The sequence below is a fragment of the Anoplopoma fimbria genome, chromosome 24 (assembly GCF_027596085.1).
Source record: "Anoplopoma fimbria isolate UVic2021 breed Golden Eagle Sablefish chromosome 24, Afim_UVic_2022, whole genome shotgun sequence".
Taxonomy (NCBI): Eukaryota; Metazoa; Chordata; class Actinopteri; order Perciformes; family Anoplopomatidae; genus Anoplopoma; species Anoplopoma fimbria.
In genome coordinates, this window is record NC_072472.1 from 11,613,809 (window position 1) to 11,638,019 (window position 24,211).

The following is a 24,211-nucleotide window of genomic DNA, read 5'->3' on the forward strand; positions in this document are numbered from 1 at the left end:
GTCACAAGCCTAATTCAACAAAACAGCTGTGACAAGAGAAGCCCAGATGACAACCGGTATGTGGCATCCACTCTGACCTACCTCTGTTCCCTTAACAACCAAGCCAGATGTGAGTATTTGCCTCTGAGATCATGTTTTTCTAAACACTGCTACTTGTAGAATATAATTTGGAGTGAAGTTTGCTATAAATTACATTGTTTGGTTTAACAAAAAATGTGGCAGTGGTGGAATTTGACTTATTCTCTAAATGCATTATTATTCCTTCCCCGTGTAAAATTGTCAAACCCAACAGAACATAAGGCAAAGATGGTCAAAGTGTTGTGGGGACTCCCAGTTTGTGTGAGGTCAATAACCTTCGGTTGGAGGGAAACACGAAACTCAAGAGACTGCAGCTGTTAGTATTAATACAATATTTTCAAATTCCAAATTTTCTTGCAATTAGGATAAATTAGGATCATTGTTGGTGAATGATACCTCACACAGGTCAGATTCACACACATTCATAAAAACAGCACCTTACATCTATACAGCTTTGTATTTAGGCGCACTATTATTTATTTATTTATTCAATAGCTTTACAGTCTCTACCGTTATTTAAGTAGAATTTTCTATGAAAATATAAATGAATTATACAGTACCCGTCAAAAGTTTGCACACACCTTCTCATTCAACTACTTTGAAGAATCTAAAATATAAAACATATTCTGGTTTATTGAGCATTTGTTTGTTTACCACATAATTCCATATGTGTTCCTTCATAGTTTGGATGTCTTCAATATTAATCTACAATGTAGAAAAAAATAAAAATAAAGAAAAACCACTGAATGAGAAGGTGTGTCCAAACTTTTGACTGGTACTGTATATTCTTAGATTTTATTATGATTATATGAACAGCTAAAAATATGTTTGTGGTCATTTATATACATTCTCCACCAGCAAGCTCTGAGAAGTTGTTCAACTGTAAAATGTTATGGTCTGTCTTGGCCACATTTTTTTTTAATAACACAAATAAAGACAATGACCAAAAAAAAAATGTGTATGTTCTGTATTTCTTATATTGTCAAATATCTACAGTACCAGTCAAAAGTTTGGACACACCTTCTCATTCAACTACTTTGAAGAATCTAAAATATAAAACATATTCTGGTTTGTTGAGCATTTGTTTGTTTACCACATAATTCCATATGTGTTCCTTCATAGTTTGGATTTCTTCAATATTAATCTACAATGTAGAAAAAAATAAAAATAAAGAAAAACCATTGAATGAGAAGGTGTGTCCAAACTTTTGACTGGTACTGTATGTCAACAAAATGACAATTTCATTTTTGATAGTTTTATAATAAAAAAAGAAAAAAAGAAAAAGAGAATAATACCCTCCCCGTGACGTCAGTGCCTAAGGCCAATCAGAGCCATGGGAATCTCTCTCTCTCCCTCTCTCTCGATCGCTCTTTGTGCGTACGTGCGTGCACGCGTACGTATGTGCGTGCGCGTACGTTTGTGTGTGTGTGTGTGTGTGTGTGTCAACTAGTTGTTAGCCAGCGCTAGCTACCCAGTTAGCTAGCTAGCTCCTTGAAACATGTTAACACAGGCGAGAAACAGCTGCCGTTCACCATGAGAGCAGAGAGAGAGCAGTCTGCCAACCTCGATGCCAAAGACGACGGGGCGCGTTTACACTACAAGGATAAGTTAGCCAACGCCAACAAAAAGTAAGATACAGTTTTTTTGGGGGGGGGGGGCAGACAGGCAGGCGGTCGTTAGCATCGTTAGCATCCTGAGAAGCAGAGCTCTGAGATTTTGCAAGCACTGGATGCGGAAGGAGGATATGATTCAGGCTTTGGACAACTAGTGCTAACTGTACAATCCACGCCATCAAATAGCTATCAAAGCTAGCGTTAGCAGCTAACATTCACCGCGATGCTAACTTGTTTTTGCCCGGCTAACCAGAGGGGTATTACCCCGGTGGAGAGGCTGCTGCACCCGGCCTAGCACTACCCGAACAGCCTGGTGGTGTTTGACGTTTGTCAGACTGCTTTTGCTATGTGTTTGTAGTCAAAGAGGGCATTGAAGTCGTAGGTGGAGGATCCTGGATGCATGGAGATCTTGGTGAGCTAGGCTAAAGTGTGTGCTAGCTTGCTAATGTCAATCAGAAAACTTAATCTAGCTGGCAGAAGCACTGGCCTGGACACGAGAGAGAGAACAGTGCCTTTTAAATATCATTCATCCTGTTTTAGATGTGGTCAATACAGCAGATAATGTTGTGTTATTATGGTTGAAATGCACATGCATGTTAAATGACTGTAATGTAATGCTTTAAGTCATCAGGTAATAATGTGTTTATCACTGTGATATCAAAGGCAGAAGTTATTATGAATGACACATGAGCACGTTTCAACACACATATAGTCCATTTATTCAAGAGACAGCTTGAAATCAAGAGGAAACTATCTAGCTTCTTAATCATCATGTGGCATTTAAGGAAGTAACGTCACTTAAAGTGAATAGAAACCTGTTATTATGTGCTGTTGGACAGCTGACAGATTTCTACTACATTTAAACTCGTTTTTTTAATTTACAGTTTTAGTTTATTGAAAAACATAAAAATAAAACATAAAATAAATAATATAATAATATTACAGTGCAGGAAGAGGCAGAAAGCCCACTGGGCTTATTTGAAGCCTTCAACTATATAATATAAAAAAAATCACAATACTATAACAAATACAAAAAGAATATACATATGGTATGAAATATTGTTGAAAAAGCATTTTTACAAGATATGATTTATAATAACAATACATTATAAACAACAAGAAAGCAAAGAAAAATGCTGTGTGTGTAAGAGAGAGAGAGAGAGAGAGAGAATAAGCCAGGTTTGATTTTGATTGAGGGGATTTGGGTTTCATTTCATGAATGTTTTTTTGGGCCTACCATTTGTTTTTTACCCCACCTTGTGCAATGTTTATAATGTAGCTACATAAGAGAAACTAACCAGTTTTGATCTTTCTTTCAGATGAACGTTTTTTCTTACATTCAGTGGGTTACCAATGTGCCAAAAAGTCACACTCCTGATTACCCAACAAGGATTAGGCTTGAGTGTGGCAACCTGGGTGCAGGGAGAGAGCACATACTGGCTCAAGAATATGCAAGGACTCTTGACCTCAACTGAAGTGAATTTATCCAAGACACGGAACTGTTGTCCTTGATGAAACAGTCTTGGTTAACCTGCCATCCCCAATGGAAGTGCCATCGTAGACATACGATACTGTGGCTTGAACTGCTGCACAGTTTCTTGAGCTACAGCCTTTCGGCTTTTAGTTGAACTTGAAGGTGGAGATGGGTTCCCAAGCTCTTCAGATATTGCGGCAGGGCGTGTGGGCCTCGCTCACAGGAGGCTGGTATGTGGACCCACATCAGAGCACATTCTCCAACTGCTTCCACCTCTACCTTTGGATATTTCTCCTGGCCTTCCCCTTTCTGCTGTACATGGTAAGAACGTTTTCACAACAGGTTGATTTCAAGTTTATCCAATAAATGAGGGAGCCGCTAAGTCCGGGCACGCTTTCTTGTAAACAATTTTTACCCAAAACATGTTTGAAACATAGCGTAACCTCATATTAGTGCTGCAAACGATCTCAATTTAAACCTTGTCCAATACTGCAAAATTGTTGGAATTATGTGGTGTTTAAAGGGAAATGTAATAGTCTTGATATTGTTTTTGTTGCCATCATTTGTATTAGCTCTGTTAATATTCAGCCACCAACTTCATGATGAGATCTGGTGCCTTCTCAAAATCAAAGAGAAGGCACCAAAATGTACATTTGAATCATCCATTGTAATTGTAAAACAGTGTTTGTGATAAACAGTAGTAAATTATTTAAGTCATAATAGTTTGACCAAGGAAATCTGCAATATCTAATATGCATTCACGAGTGACAGTACAGGTAGAAACTTCTAACATTTGCTTCATAGGTCAATACTAAAGTTTTTTTTAAACAATGTGGGAAAACTGTAGATTTGTTTAAAGTCAGCCACAAAATGTGAGCATGGATAGGAGTTGCCAATCTTCATAAATAAGACCCTTGTTTAAAACAAATCTAAGATAACCTTTTAAATTATTTTGGTAAATAGTTAAACGTTTGAATGTCTAAAAGTAGTGAATGCCTCATTTCTACCCTCTTTGGTTAGACATTATTTTATAGCACAGTAGTCAATAAGCTTCCTAGTTGACATGACCATGGTAATTGTCTTTCATTAGTACATAGGACTGTCTTTTCTGTATTTACGGTTTGCCATCCATTATTGAATAGTTCCTCACACTCACTCCTTGAAGTGAACTGCATTGTCTCATTTTTGTGTTTAGTCTCAGTTGCTGTCTTCTTCACTCCCTCTCAGGCTCTTCCTCCTAGCTTGGTGATTGCAGGCGTGTACTCCGCTGTGGTGGCGGTCTTTTTCACAGCCATTAAGGTGGTGAACTACCGGCTTCACACTATGTTCGACCTTGGGGAGATTGTAGAGAAGAAGCATGCCTCACTCACAGCCGAGGCCCCAAAGACAGATGAAGGAGATGAAGGTTCAGGTGTCCATGATGGGAATCAGGACAGGTGAATAGATGTTTTTCAGATTCAGATTTTGGACAATAGTCATGAAATCTCAATGCTGTGACATGCTGAAGCTTTTTAATGTTCCTTACATGTAACTTTTTTCACAGGGATAGTCATGTTGGTGTAGAGATGACTGTGTTTCGGAAGGTCAACTCAACACCTCCGGTGCGCTGTAGCTCCCAGCACTCCCTGTTTGGATTGAACCAGGTGTCGGTGAGGATCACCATGTTTTACAGTTTTATGCAATCTACATTCTTCTCCCTCCATCATTTTATTTATTAGAAATACTATACTGAAAAGATACAATAGCAAAAACCTAAAACCTCAGGAAAAGTAAAGGAAGAATAGAAGACAGAACGTGGAACAGTGGAATAGCGTTAAAGATCACTTATATTTGTATCGTGCACATGAGTGGAAGCCGAGTGCTGCACACAGACATTGCCTCATTGTCACACATAGATGCCAGTCATTACATTGACTCCTATTCTAACAATATCAGTTCTCAAAGTAACAATACTAATAAATTAGGGTATTTATTGTTTTTAGCGGCAGGGTATTATGATACTTTTGTAGTATCGGTATAACAAGCAACACTAACACCAAGTGTTTTTCTTGGGTTTTTTTCATTGTCCTTGTTCAGGAATTCTTGCCCCAGCTAGAGGATACAGGAGGCACTAAGGGTAAGTATTGGAATAGTTAGTTTTCTTTCTGCCAACCGGAATGGGCATTTTTTATATTTTAAACAGTAGTATATACGTAATGTCTAAGTCTAACTGTCCTTGCACTGTTAAAAATGAGAGCCAGATCACTGTGAGTTTATCCTGTGTTGAATATGCACTATTTTTGAGTGACTTCTTACCTTTTACCTCAGATATCAAAGAGCTAATGCGGGAACATGGAAGCAATAATGGGATTGTTACGTCAGCTCACCGGGAGATCCTCCGCCAGAGGTCCCAGGACACCATTCGTAAGTCTGCTACTATTCCGTGACCAGAAACAAGCACCATACACACTGAACACTGTCTAATCCTGCCTGCATGGAATTGAGTCACGCTCAGGAGACCAGGCTATGAGCATACCAATAATGTGGACATTTCATTGTAGACATGGCTCTTAATACTGTCCATCAGGAAGAATGATTTATTTTGGGGGAAAAAATAGCAACTCTGGGTCTGTGTTATAGCTTTTGGGGCATTTTAATCTTATATTGACCTGTTTTACTGTACAGGGGGTCCCAGTGTGGTTCAGTCCTGCATTGCCGCTGCTCTGGGAGGAGATTTCCCAGGTCTCATTGGAGTATCTGGAATGTCAGCTGGATTTGGAGAACCTGGAGTCTGCTTGTCAATCCCGCCTTCACCCTCCAGTCAAGAAGATGGAGGCGAGAAAGAACAATTGCAGGAAGTGGAGGAGTTACCAGAACAACTGTCTCAACAGAGTCCTGAGGACAATGGGTTGGGGGCCTATTCTCCCCTTGGCCCCTCTGCTGAATCTGGGAGCCTGGGGGATACTCCCCTTAGCCCCCTTATAAAGAGCAGCTTGAGTGAGGAGCTGAGTGAAAATCTACTGGGTTTAGGCCTTGACCCTGTGGCGTTTGCACCCGGGACTGAGCACCCAGGCAGCCGCAGTGGGGTAGCACTAGCTGCCGGATCCACGGACAGCTGTTTCAGTGCAGGTGGAGCCACCACAGACCGTGAGACCCTAAGCACGGTTAGCAGTTACCGCAGTGAAAAGACTGATTCCACTCAGTTGGAAAGTCCTTCATTCAGCCGGCCAGGGCATGCGGATGGACAGGCTTCTGCCTCAGCACCAGCAATAGGTTCTAACATCCTGAAGCGCTCAGAGGATCCAGTGGGAGAGGGCGACAGTGATACTGACAACCTTTCAGACAGTGTGCTGCTGCGCTCCCCTTCCAAAGACTTCTCCCTCAGCCAGGGGCTAGACAGGACACTTGTTGAAGGAGACGATTTATCCCCCGTACCCTGTGACATTACACAGCCCCGTCCTCTCCAGAACTCTTCCCCTTCAAGTAGCGGACGCTCAGAGGTTTGCGATTCAGACAGAAATGTCCCAGTTCCTCCTCTACCCCCACCGCGGCAGGCCAATTCAGTGCCCTCAGGGCTGGCCCTGGGTCTAGTTTGTTCTGAGCCTGCTTTGCCCATATCCTCTACCCCCTTTTTACTGTCTGACCAGCCGGCTCTGCAAGCCCAGCAGGTCGTGCGCCCTAAAGACTTAAAGCTGCTGCGGGCCAGCGGCAGTAGTGTGGGCCACAGGCCAGGCCGAAGGAAAGCTCCACGACGACGAGCTGGAGCAGGAAGCAGTAGTTTCGACTGTGGCTCTTACAGGCGTCACCACAATCACAGACAACACAGAGATTACATCCCGGTGCGCAGCCGACTGGGCGCCAAGGCCTACAGTGAAAGTTTGTTTGAGGATTCCAGCGACGAGGACGACGGCAGTGACATGAGCGCCGGTTCTAGTCTTGGCTCGCAGCGCCGATACAGTTCAGATGATGATGATGACGATGATGACGACTCAAGTTCCTCTACCTCCTGCTACTCCCCGGACCTCGCTAACACTGGCATTGCATCCTCGCTCCCCACTGCTGCTCAACTGCCCAATCCAAGGGAAGGGGATTTACCTGAAACCGCTGGTCCCTCCCATTCTCGTGCTGCTCAGCGCTCTTCTAGCACTGCTAGTGCCAAGACTCATGCAAGAGTGCTAAGTATGGATGATGCAGGGGGAGGCCAGGGCAACACAGCGGCTTTGCCCTCTACTCTGATTACGATGCCCTCCACTTCCACCCCTGCACCCCGCACCCTCACCATCTCTAAGTCTGATCTGGAAGCCCGCAACATCCATACCGACAGCTTCCCTGGGACGCATCATCATCGGCTGGATTCTCTTGGAGGCTCCTGGACTGGCAACCAGATGGGCTGGAGGGCAGAAGAGCTGGTTGAAGAGGGAGCTGTGGGAGGAGGTGAGCTGGTGTAACCTTATAATCAGTGTCCACTGTGTTAATAGTTTTCGTAGTGCAGTGCTGTTTCAAGTCGTGCCTTTTCGCAGCGTGTGCCCATTCAGAATGGGCCTATTGCTTGTCTCCTGGTATCGCTGCTTAAAGCGTTGTCGAGGGGTTCGCCTGTTCGTTGCTCATGCCTTTTCGGAATGCATGCCTCATTGGAGTGGCCAATAGTGTTGACTGTAAATCATTTATATACCATAATATATTAACTGATAATTAGTTTGATCTACAAATTTCATGAAATAGTGAGTGCGTCCCTTATTTTAGCAGTCTACTGCCATATTATTAATAGCCAAAAAGGCTTGACAATAACCACGTTAGCTTGAAGTTGGTGGTGATTTTTTTTCCCCGTAAAAGTTCATGCAATTGAAGTGGAAGATTAAAGTGGAAAACTAGTTCAACTCTTGAATTCAAATTTAACACAAATCAAGTGGTTTCAAAGAAGCATGGATCAAATTTCCTGAAGGTATAAATAGACAGTGCGGACATAAAATCACATTGAATGAAGTTTCCTGCCTGACATAGACCGTAATTGAACAAAATCACTTATTTGAAAGAGTGCGATTTAGCCTCACTATCCTTCCAAGGTTGATCTGAGTCACAAATATGAAAGTCAGATTTCATTCACTGACCTTGAATCAGTGCTAACTTCCATATTTGTGACTCATACTGACAGTTGAAAATAAAGGGGAAGCAGATTTGAAGATTATGGCAAAATGAGGGTGTTGTACTGCTAAAGACTGGTGCTGGGAAACAGAGCATATGCAGATTTTGGATTTAATGTGTACAAAGAGAATTACGTTGACACTGTAATTTAAACCGTTCCATTGATGCAAATGATAAACCTTCTTCAGCCATGGACCCAGAGGATGGAGGCAAACACGACTCAGTGAGCAGTGTTAAGAGGACCCAGGCCATCCGCAGGAGACACAATGCTGGGAGCAACCCTACACCTCCCCCGTCCACCATGGGCTCCCCTCCCAGGTTAGTAAACTAAGCAGACCTGAGAGAGGGTTATATCTGATACTTTGCCTTATCTGTGCCTTTATTTGCCCAAATCTCTACAAAGTCTGCAGTAGTCAAAGCTATTAACAAGTTTACAGTTGATGGATGTAAGAATTAGGAGTCCTAATTCGATTTAGGGAAAATATATCTGGGGTTTTGCCACAAAATTTATATTCTCAGCAAGTTTTGGAGTAGTGAATAATGAGATAATAATTTAAAGTTCCACTGAGGGGACATGCCAGCCTCAGCAGGACTGATGGTTTAGTCGTAACACTGTTACAATTACATGTTAAAGCAAATGTTAGACATTGTTACTCAACTCGTGTTTTTGTTCCCGCAGCCTTCAGGACCTCCAGCGGGCTCGGACCTCCTCTCATTCACGGACCCGCACACTTCCCTCAGCCTTACAGTTCGCCTCCTCACTTCTACTGCCCCGAAGTGGCATCCATGAGGCCTCCACCTTCGACGACACAACAGAGGGGGCAGTGCACTATTTCTATGACGAGAGTGGTGAGGCAGTGGCTTTGAAGGAATAGATTGATACCACCCTTTTGTCTGTCCTTTTCAAATGTAATGCTTCAGCCAGGAAACCATTAACTTAGCTTAAAAACTGAACACAGAGGGAAACAGCGAACCAGGTTGTATCCATAGAGAAGAAAATCCATAATGAAAAAGGCATCAGGCATCCAGCGGAGACTACAAAAGTCTAATTATTGGTCATTGACAGTCGTTGGTATAAGGTACAAAGAAACACATTATACCTTTTTTAATATAAGCTTTTACCAGGGATAGAAGAGTAATGTTTCCATTTTTCAGGGGCAGAAGTTATAAATGTAGATAAAATGCTTAAAAAACAACCTCAAACAACAGAACAGAAATTGGAACAAAATTCAAGATGCTCATTACCTGCACTTTGTGCCAGACCTACTTATCTAAAAATTAAAAGCATCTATATGTTTTTTTTTTACATTTTTTGTTCTATAGTCCATCAAGACCCCCTCTTCCTCCTCCCATGTCTGTAGGTTGTTTTGTTATGTGTTGAGTTAAAGCAATTAACTATTGTTTAAAAAGTGTGGGTAGGACACAAACACACAAAAGTATTGCGTGTTAGTTCTACAAATGTCTCCAGATTATCCCCTATTGAAAGTATTCCATTTCAATTTTCTTTTTTTCAACAACAATTTTCAATTGTTTTTAAACAGGAGTGAAGAGGTCCTACACATTTGGACCTGCTGGAGGTGGCTATGAAGACCCAGTTCAGTAAGTTATAGTTTTTGCCCCATTTAGACTATTAGAGTTAATTTGCTGTTAGAAAGTCATGATTTAAAAACTACAACTATTGCCATAATTTTTCACGCTTGCAGGGAAAGGGAGAGACAATCCCAGTCCTCGAGCTTCACCTCCACCGAGGTCCAGGAAGGGGCTCCAGTCCTGTCCATGCTGCAGCCAAGACCTGTGGTTTTACAGGGCATGCAGGTGCGCAGAGTGCCTCTGGAAATGCCTGAGGTTAGCAGTCTTTTGATGTTTAATGTGGCAGATTATTCCAGGCAGAATGTCATGTAAAGCTACATGAAAAGGAAACTATCACAGGTTCCTCCTTGTTGTCTCTTCTTCTGAATTAATCACTTATTTCTGACCTCATCTCTAGTTTGATCTGGATCACGAGTCTCTACAAGAGTCCCAGGAAAACACTCTGATGATCGAGGAGAAAGCAAAACCCAAACAGTACTATCGCTTTTGGGTGCTGCCCGGAAAGTGGCTGAGGGTTCGATATGATCGACTGGCTCTCCTGGCCTTATTGGACAGGTGCGTCCAAACGTTGTGGAGGAGAGAAGATATGCTGTTTGGTCCCTTTTTCTTGAATACAAAGCAACTCTAAAGCTTATTTTAATAAGGTTGTGTATTACATGGCCAGTAGTTAACATTTCATGTTAATTATCCTTTGCAAATACTATGATAAATATTTTTTTTCTTTATAGAAAGCAGGGTAATAGTGTGATCAGAGCACTGTTATTAAGTTGTCCAAATATTGTTTTCTCTGCTGTTGCCAGGAACCGCCGTGTGGGAGAGAATGTGTTTGCTGTGGTGCTGGCCAGTCTGGTGGCCTTCCTGGGGTTCCTACTGCTGCTCCAGGACTTTTTCAGGGACATCTGGGTCTTCCAGTTCTGCCTGGTCATTGCTAGCTGCCAGTACTCTTTGCTAAAGGTACCTCGCGTGTGTGCGTGTGTGTGTGTGTGTGTGTGTGTGCGTTTCAGTGTTTCTTTTTTGCAACTATGTGAAACATATGAAGCTTAATATCCATTCCTCTTTGTTTCAGAGTGTACAACCTGATGCAGCTTCTCCCATGCATGTGAGTCCTGGTTACACCTTTTTTTATATGCTACAATTTACTTAAAAGCACAATCTGAAACAAGACATGTCCCCTTGTTGTTATTGTTATGTGTAATTGTGGCTTGTCTTTTGTCTGGTATTATACAGGGCCATAACTGGATCATTGTGTACAGTCGACCGGTCTACTTCTGCTTGTGCTGTGTGATGATCTGGATCTTTGACCTATCCGGGCGCTCTGGCAGCCTGCAACCGTTCACCCTCTATGGGGTCACCTTCTTCTCTGGACATTTCCTGCTCTGTGTCAGGGATATGCTCATTGGTTAGTTTTAAAGCAATTTTACTTTTATATTGTATTGTCCAGGTCACCATACTTTAATAATGTCTATATTTGATATCAAAGTGGTATTTTACTAAGAGAATAGCCATGAATACAAACAAATGATTATACCACTGCTAGCAGACAAGAAATGTTAAGTTTCACAAAGTTGATAGATTTAGTGGTTTTGTGTGCGCTGTATTTCCACCAGCTTCACCCCTTTTTCTTTTAGCCTTTTTAACCTTTTTTTCCCTTTTCTCTCCAACAGTGTTTGCCTTGTGTTTCCCCGTCATTTTCCTGTTTGGGTTGCTACCTCAGGTCAACACTTTTGTGATGTGTCTGCTGGAGCAGATCGACATGCACATTTTTGGTGGAACTGGTAAGAACGTGACGACACAGACAGGATGATGTAGAAGAGATCAGATGTCCTTAGTTTTGTTCTCATCTTCTCTCTGTGTCTCTTTCCTCAGCCACCACCAGCCCCCTCTCATCTCTGTTCAGCCTCATACGCAGCGTGTCCGTGGCTGCTCTGCTGTATGGATTTTGCCTCGGTGCGATTAACGTAAGTAGAACAGAGACACCTTTTTTTTTTTCTTTTCTTTTTTTCCCTCAGAGATTTGGATCAGAGTTGGAATTGATGTCGACACTCCCTAATTTAATGTTTTATTTCTTCACATTAGGCACCCTGGGGGGATGCCCATGTGCCAGTACTATTCTCTGTGTTTTGTGGTCTACTCCTGGCCTTATCCTACCACCTCAGCCGCCAAAGCAGTGACCCCACCATCCTGTGGTCAGTACTTTCTGTGATCCACACACAGGAGTGTGCCTTGTGAAAAGCTGCTTTCACTACGCAGTCGGTGTAGACTTTGATGTTACCACTTTTTGTTACATTTCTAACTGTTCCTTTCTGTGTGTGTTTTCACCGCTTCCATCAGGTCACTGGTCAGGTCTAAATTATTCCCAGAGTTGGAGAACCGAACACCAGAAGAACCCCCTGTGGAGATCAAGGACCCTCTTCCTGAGAAGCTGCGCAACTCTGTGGTAAAGATCAACGCTCACTGCCACTGTTTCACTTTTAATGTCACGTCGTCGAGTCTTTTCACAGTCGTGTGTCTTCTCACTGCCTCTTTGTAGAAAGAGATTCTTCATTCAGACCTCGTCATGTGTCCCCTCATGGCTGTGATCACCTTCGCCATCAGTGCCAGCACAGTTTTCATCGCTCTTCAAGTTAGTTGGAGCGGGGTTTATGACCTTATTCTTACAGCACATTTCTCAATTTAATAGAATAAATGTCCACAGATTTTCCGTGCTAATTTTCCATATGATCCACAGCCTGCTCTTAGCTTCGTCTTGTACATCCTGGCCGGAGTTGTAGGCTTCATTACACACTATCTACTGCCTCAACTCCGCAAGCAGCTGCCTTGGTTCTGCCTGGCTCACCCTGTGCTCCGCTCTAGAGAGTACAGTCAGTTTGAGGTCCGAGGTGAGTGTCTGATTTCTCTTTTATTTACTTTCACACACGCAGAAAGAAGTCTAGGGAAGTATTGTAATTGTTTCTGAAGAAATCACCTAATCTCCAATATCTTTAGGGGAGCTTCACAGAGTGCAACAGCCCAAATCAGTGTATTTATTTTTAAACAATTTAACAGCTGAATATTTCAAATATAACGAAATATACTACTCAACACTCAACAACATCAGTAGTACTTTTGTGGCTGAATTCTAACTGAAAGACCTACAGTGGAGATTTTGTTTATTTTATCTCACGGTGTTTTCCAGTATATGAATATGTCAGAAATACTACGGCCATATCACCTAGTGTATAAACATCTTGTAAAACATTTTTCAGTTTAAATCATTTTCTGCCAGATTTATTTCACAGCTGTGCAAAGCTTAAGGGGGAACACAGAGGGAAAGATAGTGTTTGGACCGTGGGTTTCCTCTATGAGTGTGCAAGATCGTTTTGCTTCTTTGTTTGCCCCCAGATGCTGCTCAGTTGATGTGGTTTGAGAAGCTGTATGCGTGGCTTCAGTGTGTGGAGAAATATTTCATCTATCCGGCTGTGGTGCTTAACTCCCTAACGACAGAAGCTCGAACTGTGGGCCAGAACCACAAAGAGCTGGACATCTAGTAAGCCTTTCCTCATTCTGTCTCCATATTTTATACTGTGCTCCATCTCCACTCCCTGGGGATATGATCCGTGTGTGTTGAATCCATAGCACATAAAAATTAATAGACATGCTGAACCTCCCCCAGGTGTATTCATTTCTGCAGGTTGTGCTCAGAAGCACAAGATACATAAAATATGTTCTCCCAGTAGTTTCCCCTTTTTTCCCCTCTTTATCGTGTAGACCAGCTGGTCTGTATAGTAGTCTATTTAAAGGTTATTACTGGAGAGGAAAGGGAGAACCAGGACTGAGCAGGGCAGACTATCGGATCAGAAAGTTCCTTGTGGAAACTTTAGCACATTCAGGCTTTGCTTAAATCTGGGTTTTTGTATCTCATATAATTCCTTACTCGATGGTTTTAGCTGTTTTTGTCAATATGTGTCACTGATTTCTTTTATCCCTCCGTCTGTTTCTTAACCCCCCCCAGCAGCCGAGCTCTGTTCATCTCAGTAGCAGGCATGAAGCTGCTGCGTTCATCTTTCGGTGCTCCGTCGCAGCAGTACGTCACCCTGTGCTTCACCACACTCTTCTTCCAGTTTGACTACCCACATTTCTCGGAGACCTTCCTGATAGACTACTACTTCATGTCCATTCTCTTCAGCAAGGTAAGGATGCGAACACCCTGTGGCATTAGGACAGATATTATTTGATAATAACATTTTATTCTATACTAGTAGCAGTTTATTTTGCAAATTGGACACTTTACTTAATGTAAAAGATTAACTTAACTCTGTGTAGTGTTATGAATAGTGTTGTCAATGGTTTTTTTTATCAATTTGTTCTTTGAATTCTCAGATGTGGGACCTGCTGTACAAGCTGCGCTTTGTGTTGACCTACATTGCCCCCTGGCAGATCACCTGGGGCTCGGCCTTCCATGCCTTCGCTCAACCCTTTGCTGTTCCCCGTATCCTCCAACTATTTTGATTTTATTTTGATTTATTATGTAGTGTCCTTTTTGCTGTACAATACAATCTAATACAATAGAGATAACCTTAACTCACGCTACTTCAGACTCTGCTGTGCTTTTTGTTCAGGCCATCTTTTCTGCAATCTTTTCTACCCCTCTCAATCCTGTCCTCGGCAGTGCAGTGTTTGTCACCTCGTACACCAGACCTGTTAAGTTCTGGGAGAGAGACTACAAGTACGTTTGTAAAATAAAAAAGTGCAAATGTGAAATTAACTTTTAAGTCTAAATGTAAAGCATTTTCATTCATTTCTAATGCTAATTTGTAATGTTTGCAGCACCAAGCGTGTTGATCATTCCAACACCAGACTTGCCACCCAGTTAGACCGCAACCCAGGTATGCCCTAACACTCTATCCCCATCTCGTTATCACTATTTGACTCGTTTATTTTTTATTCTGATGCTACGGTGATGTTTTTTTTTTTTTTTTCTTAAAAGGTGCTGATGACAACAATCTGAACTCAATTTTCTACGAGCACTTGACGCGCTCTCTGCAGCACAGCCTGTGTGGAGACCTGCTGCTTGGCCGCTGGGGCAACTACACCACAGGCGACTGCTTCATCCTCGCCTCAGACTACCTCAACGCTCTGGTGCACATAGTCGAGATTGGCAACGGCCTGGTCACCTTCCAGCTGAGGGGTCTCGAGTTCAGAGGTCAGTAGCAAAGGATGATGGGGGCTGACAATGTTTATAGCTCAGTTTGAGTTGTTTACGTGCTGTTTGAACGTGTCACTTCGGTATCTGTCAAGTGCTCTCAAGGATAGCATTTATTTATAGAAAAAGGCTCTGCTGGCCCAGTCAATAGTATTTATAAAAAAAAGTGGCAACTGACAAAGTCAAGATACTGTGCACTTTGAACAATATTGCTTTAGAATGTAGGTCAATTGGATTCATAGTTTATATTATTTACTTCTTATAGTATAGTTTTATTCGTCAAAAAAATAAAAAACAATTTCATGGCTTTGGGTTAATATTAAAGTTGTTCAAAAATATTTAGACGTGTTGTTGTACATCACTCTCTAAAGACATCATTTAACAAGAGAGCGGGCTTTTATGGTCGATAATTATAGAATCTGATCCATCTTAAAATGTGTCATTTGGATTTTTATTCATGGTATATGTCAATTTAATTTGACTTATGACTTTACATGTATATACAAGAAAGCTGTTTCAGCATTTCCCACAAGATTTTATGGACCTCACATCGAGGGGAGTCCGGAAGAATATTTTCTTCATTTGTAAGTTAAATGCATCAATCTGGTGTCCTTTTAAGGGCAACATTTAGAGGCTCGATCTATGAACAACGTTGTGCTCTAGCAGTGGTGGAATGTGACAAAGTACATAGTTCTGTACTTGAGTACAACTTTAGTTACTAGTATTTTATTTGAATATTGTACTTCTGACTTTATTACCTTTTATTTCACAATATTAGTTACTATTTAGGCTTATTTGCAGACAAATTCTTAAAACAAAATATGAATCAACTTATAAACTATTATGTTTTAATAAAAAGCTTCTATTATATTATAAAGTAGTTAAATTAGCTACACCATTAGCAGCTGCAAGATTATAGTGAAAATAACCCATTAATGCATTCATAATTATAATCCAATGGTTAATAAGCACTGAGACAGCCAGCTAGCCCACCTGTTGAGAAGTGTTACAATATTTTCAGTTTATTTTCAAGCTGTGAGGGAACAAAATAGACTTTGGTGGACCGCCACAGTTTATCTAATTAATGGGAAATGCTTCTACGTGCTGTGCAGCTGATCCTCATCTGCTTTACATCTGTCCAGGTACCTACTGTCAGCAGAGGGAGGTAGAGGCCATCACAGAAGGGGTCGAGGAGGATGAGGGCTGCTGCTGCTGTGAACCCGGTCACCTTCCCCACATGCTGTCATTCAATGCTGCCTTCGGACAGCGCTGGCTGGCTTGGGAGGTGGCCGCCACCAAGTACGTTCTCGAGGGCTACAGTATCAGCGACAACAATGCAGCCTCGATGTTGCAAGTATTCGACCTCCGCAAGATCCTCATCACATACTATGTCAAGGTAAGCCGTTGATCAAAAGAATTCTTCATTTTCTTAGTTCTTCATTTTGAAGATCCAATAGCAATGTGAAATGTACACACTCTTCATCCAAGCCTTTTCATGAAGTCAGACTGTCGACTATTGAAATGAGAACTGAAATTGTAGCTTGTAGCCTCAATGTTAAAAGGTTGATGGTTGAATATTTTGTATTCATGTGTTCATTCCCTCGAACAGAGCATCATCTACTATGTGAGTCGATCTGCTAAGATGGATGAGTGGCTGACCAATGAGACGATCCAGGAGGCTCTACGGCCTTGTCTCGGATCCAACTACGTAGACAGTGACCCCACCTTCAACCTGAACATCGATGAAGACTACGACCACAGGGCCTCAGGCATTACCTCCTCCTCGTTCTGTATGGTTTACCTGGACTGGATTCAGTATTGCAACAGCCGGCGTCAAACGGTCAGACTCTCTACAGCATTTGCTCTAGAATCCCACATAGATCAGGGGTCTCATTTATAACCGTTGTGTAATGATGCCTTTTTTCTTATTTCTTTGGCTCATGAACTTTTTGTAAACATTGTATTATAAATGAGACCCAAGGTTGTTTTTGTTTAATTTTTTCCCCTCCATTTGCTATTATTATTCTAATCAGGAAATTCATTGAAATATTTTTAAAAAGAAAAGTGGAAATACAACTATAAAGAAATATTTGTGGAGAGAAGGAGAGAAGTACATCCATTTTCATGCTTAGTCTTTAGTTTTTTTTTGTCTCCATTATGTACAAAATTGAATAGCATTCAAAAACAAAAAGACACAGAAAATACATTACCTATTATATTGTTCATCTAAAATTATTACTTGTGATCAGAATCATCATTTTAAATAATAAAAAAAAAAAAAAAAGTACTATTTGTAGAACAGAACAATGTACAATACTTGATCATTCATCTTCACTTCTCAATTGTGTTGTAGCCGGTGACGTGCGAAAGAGATTCTCCTCTTGTCAACCTCTGTTTCGGGCTGTGTATCCTGGGCAGACGAGCTCTGGGCACGGCCTCCCACAGCATGTCTGCAAGGTAAGGCCATACTACCCTGTCTCTTACTTCAACTAATACCACCTGTCACTACCCAGTATGCAAGAGTTGTTGTTTATCTGTTTGACAGCTTGGAGCCGTTTCTCTATGGCCTCCATGCACTCTTCAAGGGAGACTTCCGCATCACGTCTCCCAGGGATGAATGGGTGTTTGCGGATATGGACCTGCTGAACCGAGTTGTGGCACCAGGAGTGCGGATGTCTCTCAAGTTGCATCAGGTAGAAAGAGAAAGAAGACAACTAGGCCCAGAGGGTAGAATAATCACAGTTCTGTCCCTGAGCTGAGACCAACCCTGTATTCTGCTTTCTCTCAGGACCACTTCACGTCTCCAGATGAGTATGAGGATCCAATGGTTCTGTATGACGCCATCACTGCCAATGAGGAGAAGATGTTGATATCTCACGAGGGTGACCCCGTGTGGCGCAGCGCTATTCTAGCAAACATGCCTTCCCTGCTGGCATTGCGCCACATCATGGATGACGGCAGCGACGAGTACAAGATCATCATGCTTAACAAGAGGTTCCTCAGCTTCAGAGTCATCAAGGTCACAGCTCACACTCTTAACACTATATTTCGATTTCCCACCTATGACCAGATGAGGGTTATTTTATCTAAATTCAGCCCGTCCATCCACTGACCCCTTTCTTCTGCCCCCTACAGGTGAACAGAGAGTGTGTGCGTGGGCTGTGGGCGGGGCAACAACAGGAGCTGGTTTTCCTGCGCAACCGTAACCCAGAGCGTGGCAGCATTCAAAACGCCAAACAGGCCCTAAGGAACATGATCAACTCCTCGTGTGACCAGCCCATCGGCTACCCCATCTACGTGTCCCCCCTCACCACCTCCTACGCCGGGGGCCACAGCCAGCTCCGGTCTGTGTGGGGAGGGCCTGTCAGCCCACACAACATCTACACCTGGCTCATCAGTAGCTGGGACAGGTACGTGGTCTAAACTTCATGTGATAAATGTACACGGAAGTCGTGCCTGTACGGTGGGTTAGTGTGAAACATCGTAAATCTAATTTACGTCTCTCTGCAGGTTACAGAAAGGTTGTGGTGCGGGCTGTAACAGCGGAGGAAACATTGAGGACTCCGACTGTGGAGGCGGCTCCACCTCCATCTCCACCAACCCAGCCGTTCACACCACCCAGAGTACACCCGCCTCCAGCCTTCCACAGTCACACATCACCACTGTCCAGCCCTTCATGGGTAAGACCTGAAACCAACCACTGCTTCTTCTTTTTAATAAACCAATATAGTAACAAAGCTATTAAAGGTAGCTTAAATAGTTAAACTGTTGACTTTCGTTGTTTAACTTTCATGTCGTAACATTCAACAAAGCTTGCTTCTGGTCAATAAGTTGAGCTTGACATTGAGATGATGTCAACTTATAAGAAGCAATTCATGCCCTGCTTTTGCACGGCTTGATTACAAGCTGAGTAATTGTTATTTAGACCTAAAATTTAGACGTAAAAATGACTAAATTCAATCGTTTTCTTGCATTTCAGGTACAGACAACCCTGTAGGTCCAACCCAGAGCTGGCCTCACCACCCTCAACCTCTCCCATTAGCTCTGCTCAGCCAGTCAGAGGGCAGGATGGAGGCAGGACTGCTCACATCCCTACAGCGGACGTCCTCCATCCAGGGTCTCCTGGGCCAGCAGCTGTCCAGCTCCCAGCTCTCCTTCAGCAGCTCTGTGGCTCCACCTTCTCTTGCTGGCCCAGAGCGCTTCTGCCCAGCGAGCCTCCTTGAGAACTCTGGTCACAGAGCGGGCCAGCGGGCTGGCCTCGGCCATGGCAGCGGACTACACTATGAGAGCCACTTTAGCAAGTGGAGTTTTTCAGGCAGAAAGGGCTTTAATGGACCAGCTGCAGTGGAGGGGGAAGGAGGAACAGTACAGACCATACGCACACAGGTGAGAAGGCTGCTGCTTTGTTAACTTATCACTCGTATGTAACTTTAGTTTTCAAGGAACAATTTCTTTTGAAAACTGTGACCAGCAGCTCTGTAGATCCTTTGGCAGGCTCGGTTTGCATGTAGGCCAAGTGTTGGTGTGAAGGTGTTCATGCCAGTTGGCAAAAATGAGGTTTAGTCGTTGAGAGTGGCTTATAACAGAAAGGTGCAGACAGATTCACCTACTATGTTCCAACACCCAAATCGTTTCTCTTAGACTTTTTGTTGGAGGCATCATTGCAGTCTGCAAATAGTTTTTTTTTATCTTGCCTTGAGGTCAAGTGTGAATGCATGCTTTTGTGGAAGCATTCACACAAATCTGCGCTGTATTTATAAACACATGTTAAGGATGCATATAAGGTTAATCCTGCTAATACAGGTTCTCATTTTGGGGCATCAATCCAATTTCAGCTCACATTTTAGCAGGTAAATCTTAAAATGTTTCATATATCAAATAACTCCCAGACCTTTATGCTCTGTCAAAATACGGCTTCACGGTAGGCACAAAGGAATATCTTTGAGTTGTAAAGCTCAAATGATGAGTCAATGTTATCGATAAAAAGAAAATGAATCTGCAAGTAGTTTTTATAATCTTTTTAATGAGTAATTTCTTCAAGAAAAAATTACAAAAGTCTCTGGTCCCAGCTTAGAACGTTACAGTGGCCTCAGGGAACATGTGATGGGCATTTTATGCTATTTGCTGACCTTTTTTATAGACCAAGTGAATCAAGTAACCGTGAAAGTAATTGGTAGAATAATCAGAAATGAAAATATTCTTTAGTTGCAGCCCTGCTAGGAACTGTTATTGCTGTTCTACATTATCTGTGATCTGTTGATATGCAGTCTTAGGACGGCTTTTGGTTTCCTGTTTGGTCAGCGGAGACATGTTGGTGATAAATATGAAACCCACACAATGTTTTGTTTGATGGTTCCGATAATTTAGTCCTGTTTTTCAGTGAAAGTGATGATTTTCTTGGCTGAACATTTTGTAAAATATATATTTTACAGCCTACTCCTCCTGCACCCCTACAAGAGACCAGTCTGACCCATGATCCTCTGGGAGCTGCTCAGATGATGGATCCAACCCTGCTGACTGTAGGGGACCCCCCCACCCCCCGAGAGGAATCCACAGAGCTGCCTTTACTCGATCACCTGCGCTGAGTCTGCACTGGGAAACCCCGAAGTGACATGCTTTGCAGGGAAAGCACACCGCATTTGAATCTGGACTGCCCAGACCAGACCAGACTCATTCCACCTTCTGGACTCATTCCATCAACCCTCATTTAACTTATTCAGTGGGAACTCCCAACGGCCCCTGACAACACTGGCTGGATTTGGTTATATGCTCATTTCCCGTCTACTTGTCAGCCAGAGGAGTTGATCATCGGATAGCTTGCTGAACTGATGCTCGTCAGCTCATGAAAGGATTTCAGCAAACCTGTTCACTCCAAAGTCAGCTTCCAACATGGCTCCTGATAATATTCTCAATCTCAACTTTGTTTTCAGACAAAGGCACTCAGTGACTCTATGGAGACCTTGTGGTTGGAACAGTAGTGAAAGGCCAGTGCAATTATAAGGGATATTTTTGCGTGAGGATTGATTATTTTTCTATACTTGAGAATAGAAAATCGCCTCTAACTTTTTTTCTTACTTGACATCTGCGGCAGTTTTTTTTTTTTTTGTTTGTTTTTTGCGTAAGCAATCAAAAAAAACAAAAAACATTACTGCTGTATGTGCAAGTGAAGGATATGTGGAAACCATGATAAGCCTTGTTTTGTTTTTCCCAATTTCACCTTCCTCACCGGACCTACAGTTTAGTGTCAAACAGTGTTTAACAGTACACAATTTCTGGAGCCTCCGCTTCTTCTTCTTCTTCCCTGCACATTATACATATTCAACAAGAAAGAAAAAAAAAACCACACCCTAGCATAATCATCCTTTTCCTCTGGTGTATTTCCTACAGAGGTGCCTGACAACATCAACTCTCAACAGTTCTCTCTTGGAGCAAGTTTCAGGGGTAAAAACGAAACCTCCCTTCCGTCCCATCCAAAAATGTGGTGCTTTAACCGCTAGTTTACATTCTATTTAGGCCTGGACTCGAGTCCTGCATCTGACTAGCGACACGGAGGAGTGGGAAGACTTTGGACAGAGCTGGTGCCCATTGATCAGGATCAAGCGGAGGGCGATTCCAATCTTTCGAAATTGTGTTGATCACAAACCTACAAACTAGGAGTGTTATAAACTTAAAGCCTTTTTTTGGTGAGTGGAATGTTCTATTTTAATACTTTACTTGAAGAATCACGAGTTCCTCTGTGTTTAAGGTGCACCAAGTTTATTTTCTTTGGATGACGGATCAATGACGCCCTCTCCGATCAGATCCACTCAGCTCATGACTTTCTCACTATAAGGGACCCAGGCTGCTTTGTGTTGGGAGCTCTGTTTCTTTGCTGCAGTATGGCCCTCCTGTTACTATACTACTGCTTCTGCATCTCCTGCTACTACTAATATACCCACTACTACTGCTGTTTCTACAACAGTCAAATCCAGCGTTTTAGTTGGAAATAAACAAAGTTTAATAAATAGTCAAAGCAAAGGTGGAATATTTATTTGATTAATATTGTCTCACAGATATCTTTAACTGCGTTTGTCAATATGGTGTGATGTATTGAATTGGAAATATGCCTTCTGTCAACTGCACCCCGACCCCTCCCTCAATTTGTTTGGTGTCATCACATTTGTATCATCTCACCAATGGCTGTCTTTTTTTTTTTTTTTTTTTTTTTTTTTTTGTAATACAGTATAACTGGAAGTATTCCTGATAAGTTACTTTAAGTTTGTTTCTTTCCCACTCTTGCACTTTTTTTTTTTTTTTTTTTTCCACCACTGTGAAAATAAAATCGAAACACTGATTCAGGGTTGAAGCAAAAAAAAAAAAAAATCTGGCATTCCGACAGAATTCGGCCCTAAACGCTTCCCTGCATCCAGTGGCGTGGGCCCCTGATGTTGTCTGCAGTGGTTGAATGATTCTGAAATAATATTGTGGAATAGCATTAATCGTTTTCTCACCAAATATCTCTTAGAAGCGGTGTTCTCCTCTTGGAAACTTGAAAAGGAGGCCAGCGTTCTCAGGGTCTATAATGGGAAATAAATTGACTTATTCTTCAGGAAGACTTTTTGTTCAAAGGAGGAAACCCGGATGGAGGGAATAAAAAAGTGTCACAATAGTGAGGCATGTTGCGTACTGTCAGGGTCACATTGATGTTACAAAAGATGCTCCCCTCTACAGTGTTTTGCTCTCTATGGGTTACAATAAGTTATGCATGCTGTAAAATCAACAAATTTGTTGAATCACTTTCTCTTTGCAGTGGTGTTTTTCCCCACTATCAGCTCCTTAAAACATCTGAACAAGAGACACAGGGTGTAAAAAGCATTTTATTTTTTACCTTTTTTTAAAATATTTTTAGCAGCTGCGATATTTCAGCCGGTCTCGGCTGCAATAAGCTGCAGCAGGTGGAAAGTGCGTCAGTATCCCTCTCAAAACATCTTTAGGAACTCCCTTGACTCAGGAAAATAGACTTTCTGATCAATGCTTTTTCTGTTTTTCTTGTCTCCTCCGTCATCTTGTATCCAAAGCAACAGGGAATAATGTTTTTTTTCTTTGCTGGGAGTGTGGAAAGCACAAGTTAACGGACAGATCTGGGTGTCAATAAAAAGGGATTTCTTAATCTCTTAAATTATGTACAGCATGTTTCTTATATAAATATATATTTAAAATACAAATCTATTTTATTATTATTGGATTTTGGGTTATTTTACATTCAAGACACTATGTTGAGGTTTAGGGGAGGGACTCTTGTGTTTACCCATCAGAGGGAGAGCTGAGTGGAGAGAGGCACTCTTCACATTGAAATGTGCAGTTTGGGAAGAATCAAATACTTTTGCACAAAATGTATCATACACCATCCCACTTTATCATTTTAGTTATATTTTGGGAGGGGAGTCTTTTATTTAAGAACTTAAAGTGGATGTTCAATGTTCTGTACAGTTTTTTTTATGTGATTTTTCTTTTTTTTTCTCTTTTTTTTTTTCTCCTATTTAAATTAAAGGTTTTTGTGTCATCGTTTGCAAATGAACTGCTTTGAGTAATTTTATTTTTCCGTTTCATTTTTTGTGCAGGGAACCCTGAGACTTTGCCTTAAACCTAATTATATTCCTAAACAACCTGCATTAGCACTAGAGCGGAGATCTGTGGAATCGCTGGCTGACCAACTGTGTGTCGGAGGGTGTAGCTGGCTCAGTTTTGAAGCTAGAGTGAAGAAACTGACCCTTCACCTCCAAGAAATGTGAATTAAAATGGGTTCTCTGGGTGCCCACGAGTCTCCCCTTTACAGACATGCCCACTTTATGATGTTTATGACTTTGCATGCAGTATAAAGGTTTTATTTTTGCCAATTCTAACAATGGATCTAAAGACCATACATTGGGTATGACTAGAAAGCTGAGAGTTGTTGATCCAATGAGCCAAATTGTATTCATGTGTCACGAAGTTAGTCCTCACAGTAGCCATTTCAGACTGAGACCATTTGCTGAAACTTAAAAAAAGTATTAAAAGTTTATAAATCAATTTACCGATGAGGACTTGAACGCTAAGAATTGTGAGGTTATAAACTCTGCAGCTGGTTTATAATATGTGTATCTGTCGAAAGAGAAAGTATGCTAAAGTTTGCAT

At 41.9% G+C, this 24,211-nt stretch overlaps 1 protein-coding gene across 1 annotated transcript; it reads left to right on the forward strand.

The window, feature by feature from the left end:
- The first annotated feature begins 1,511 nt into the window (after positions 1–1,511).
- LOC129113401 (pecanex-like protein 3) lies at positions 1,512–23,602 on the forward strand. The gene is made up of 36 exons (XM_054625668.1): positions 1,512–1,706; positions 3,011–3,486; positions 4,393–4,601; positions 4,709–4,814; positions 5,242–5,281; positions 5,473–5,568; positions 5,830–7,578; positions 8,475–8,604; positions 8,966–9,135; positions 9,828–9,885; positions 9,990–10,131; positions 10,274–10,431; positions 10,677–10,830; positions 10,943–10,975; positions 11,104–11,275; positions 11,541–11,651; positions 11,743–11,834; positions 11,953–12,062; positions 12,208–12,313; positions 12,407–12,499; positions 12,605–12,755; positions 13,258–13,402; positions 13,868–14,045; positions 14,236–14,344; positions 14,452–14,581; positions 14,683–14,741; positions 14,843–15,058; positions 16,201–16,454; positions 16,668–16,898; positions 17,412–17,515; positions 17,604–17,751; positions 17,847–18,077; positions 18,194–18,468; positions 18,569–18,738; positions 19,038–19,444; positions 20,491–23,602. The coding sequence occupies exons 2-36, from the start codon at positions 3,334–3,336 to the stop codon at positions 20,641–20,643; spliced, it is 6,843 nt and encodes a 2,280-aa protein (XP_054481643.1). The 5' UTR covers positions 1,512–1,706; positions 3,011–3,333; the 3' UTR covers positions 20,644–23,602.
- Positions 23,603–24,211: the final 609 nt, after the last annotated feature.

Bases quoted from the DNA above. Each gene is read 5' to 3' on its own strand.
- LOC129113401 (XM_054625668.1), top strand. From the start codon at position 3,334: ATGGGTTCCCAAGCTCTTCAGATATTGCGGCAGGGCGTGTGGGCCTCG. The intron at 4,815-5,241 runs GTGAGGATCACC...GTCCTTGTTCAG, and splicing joins TTGGATTGAACCAGGTGTCG to GAATTCTTGCCCCAGCTAGA. The intron at 17,752-17,846 runs GTAGAAAGAGAA...GCTTTCTCTCAG, and splicing joins TGTCTCTCAAGTTGCATCAG to GACCACTTCACGTCTCCAGA.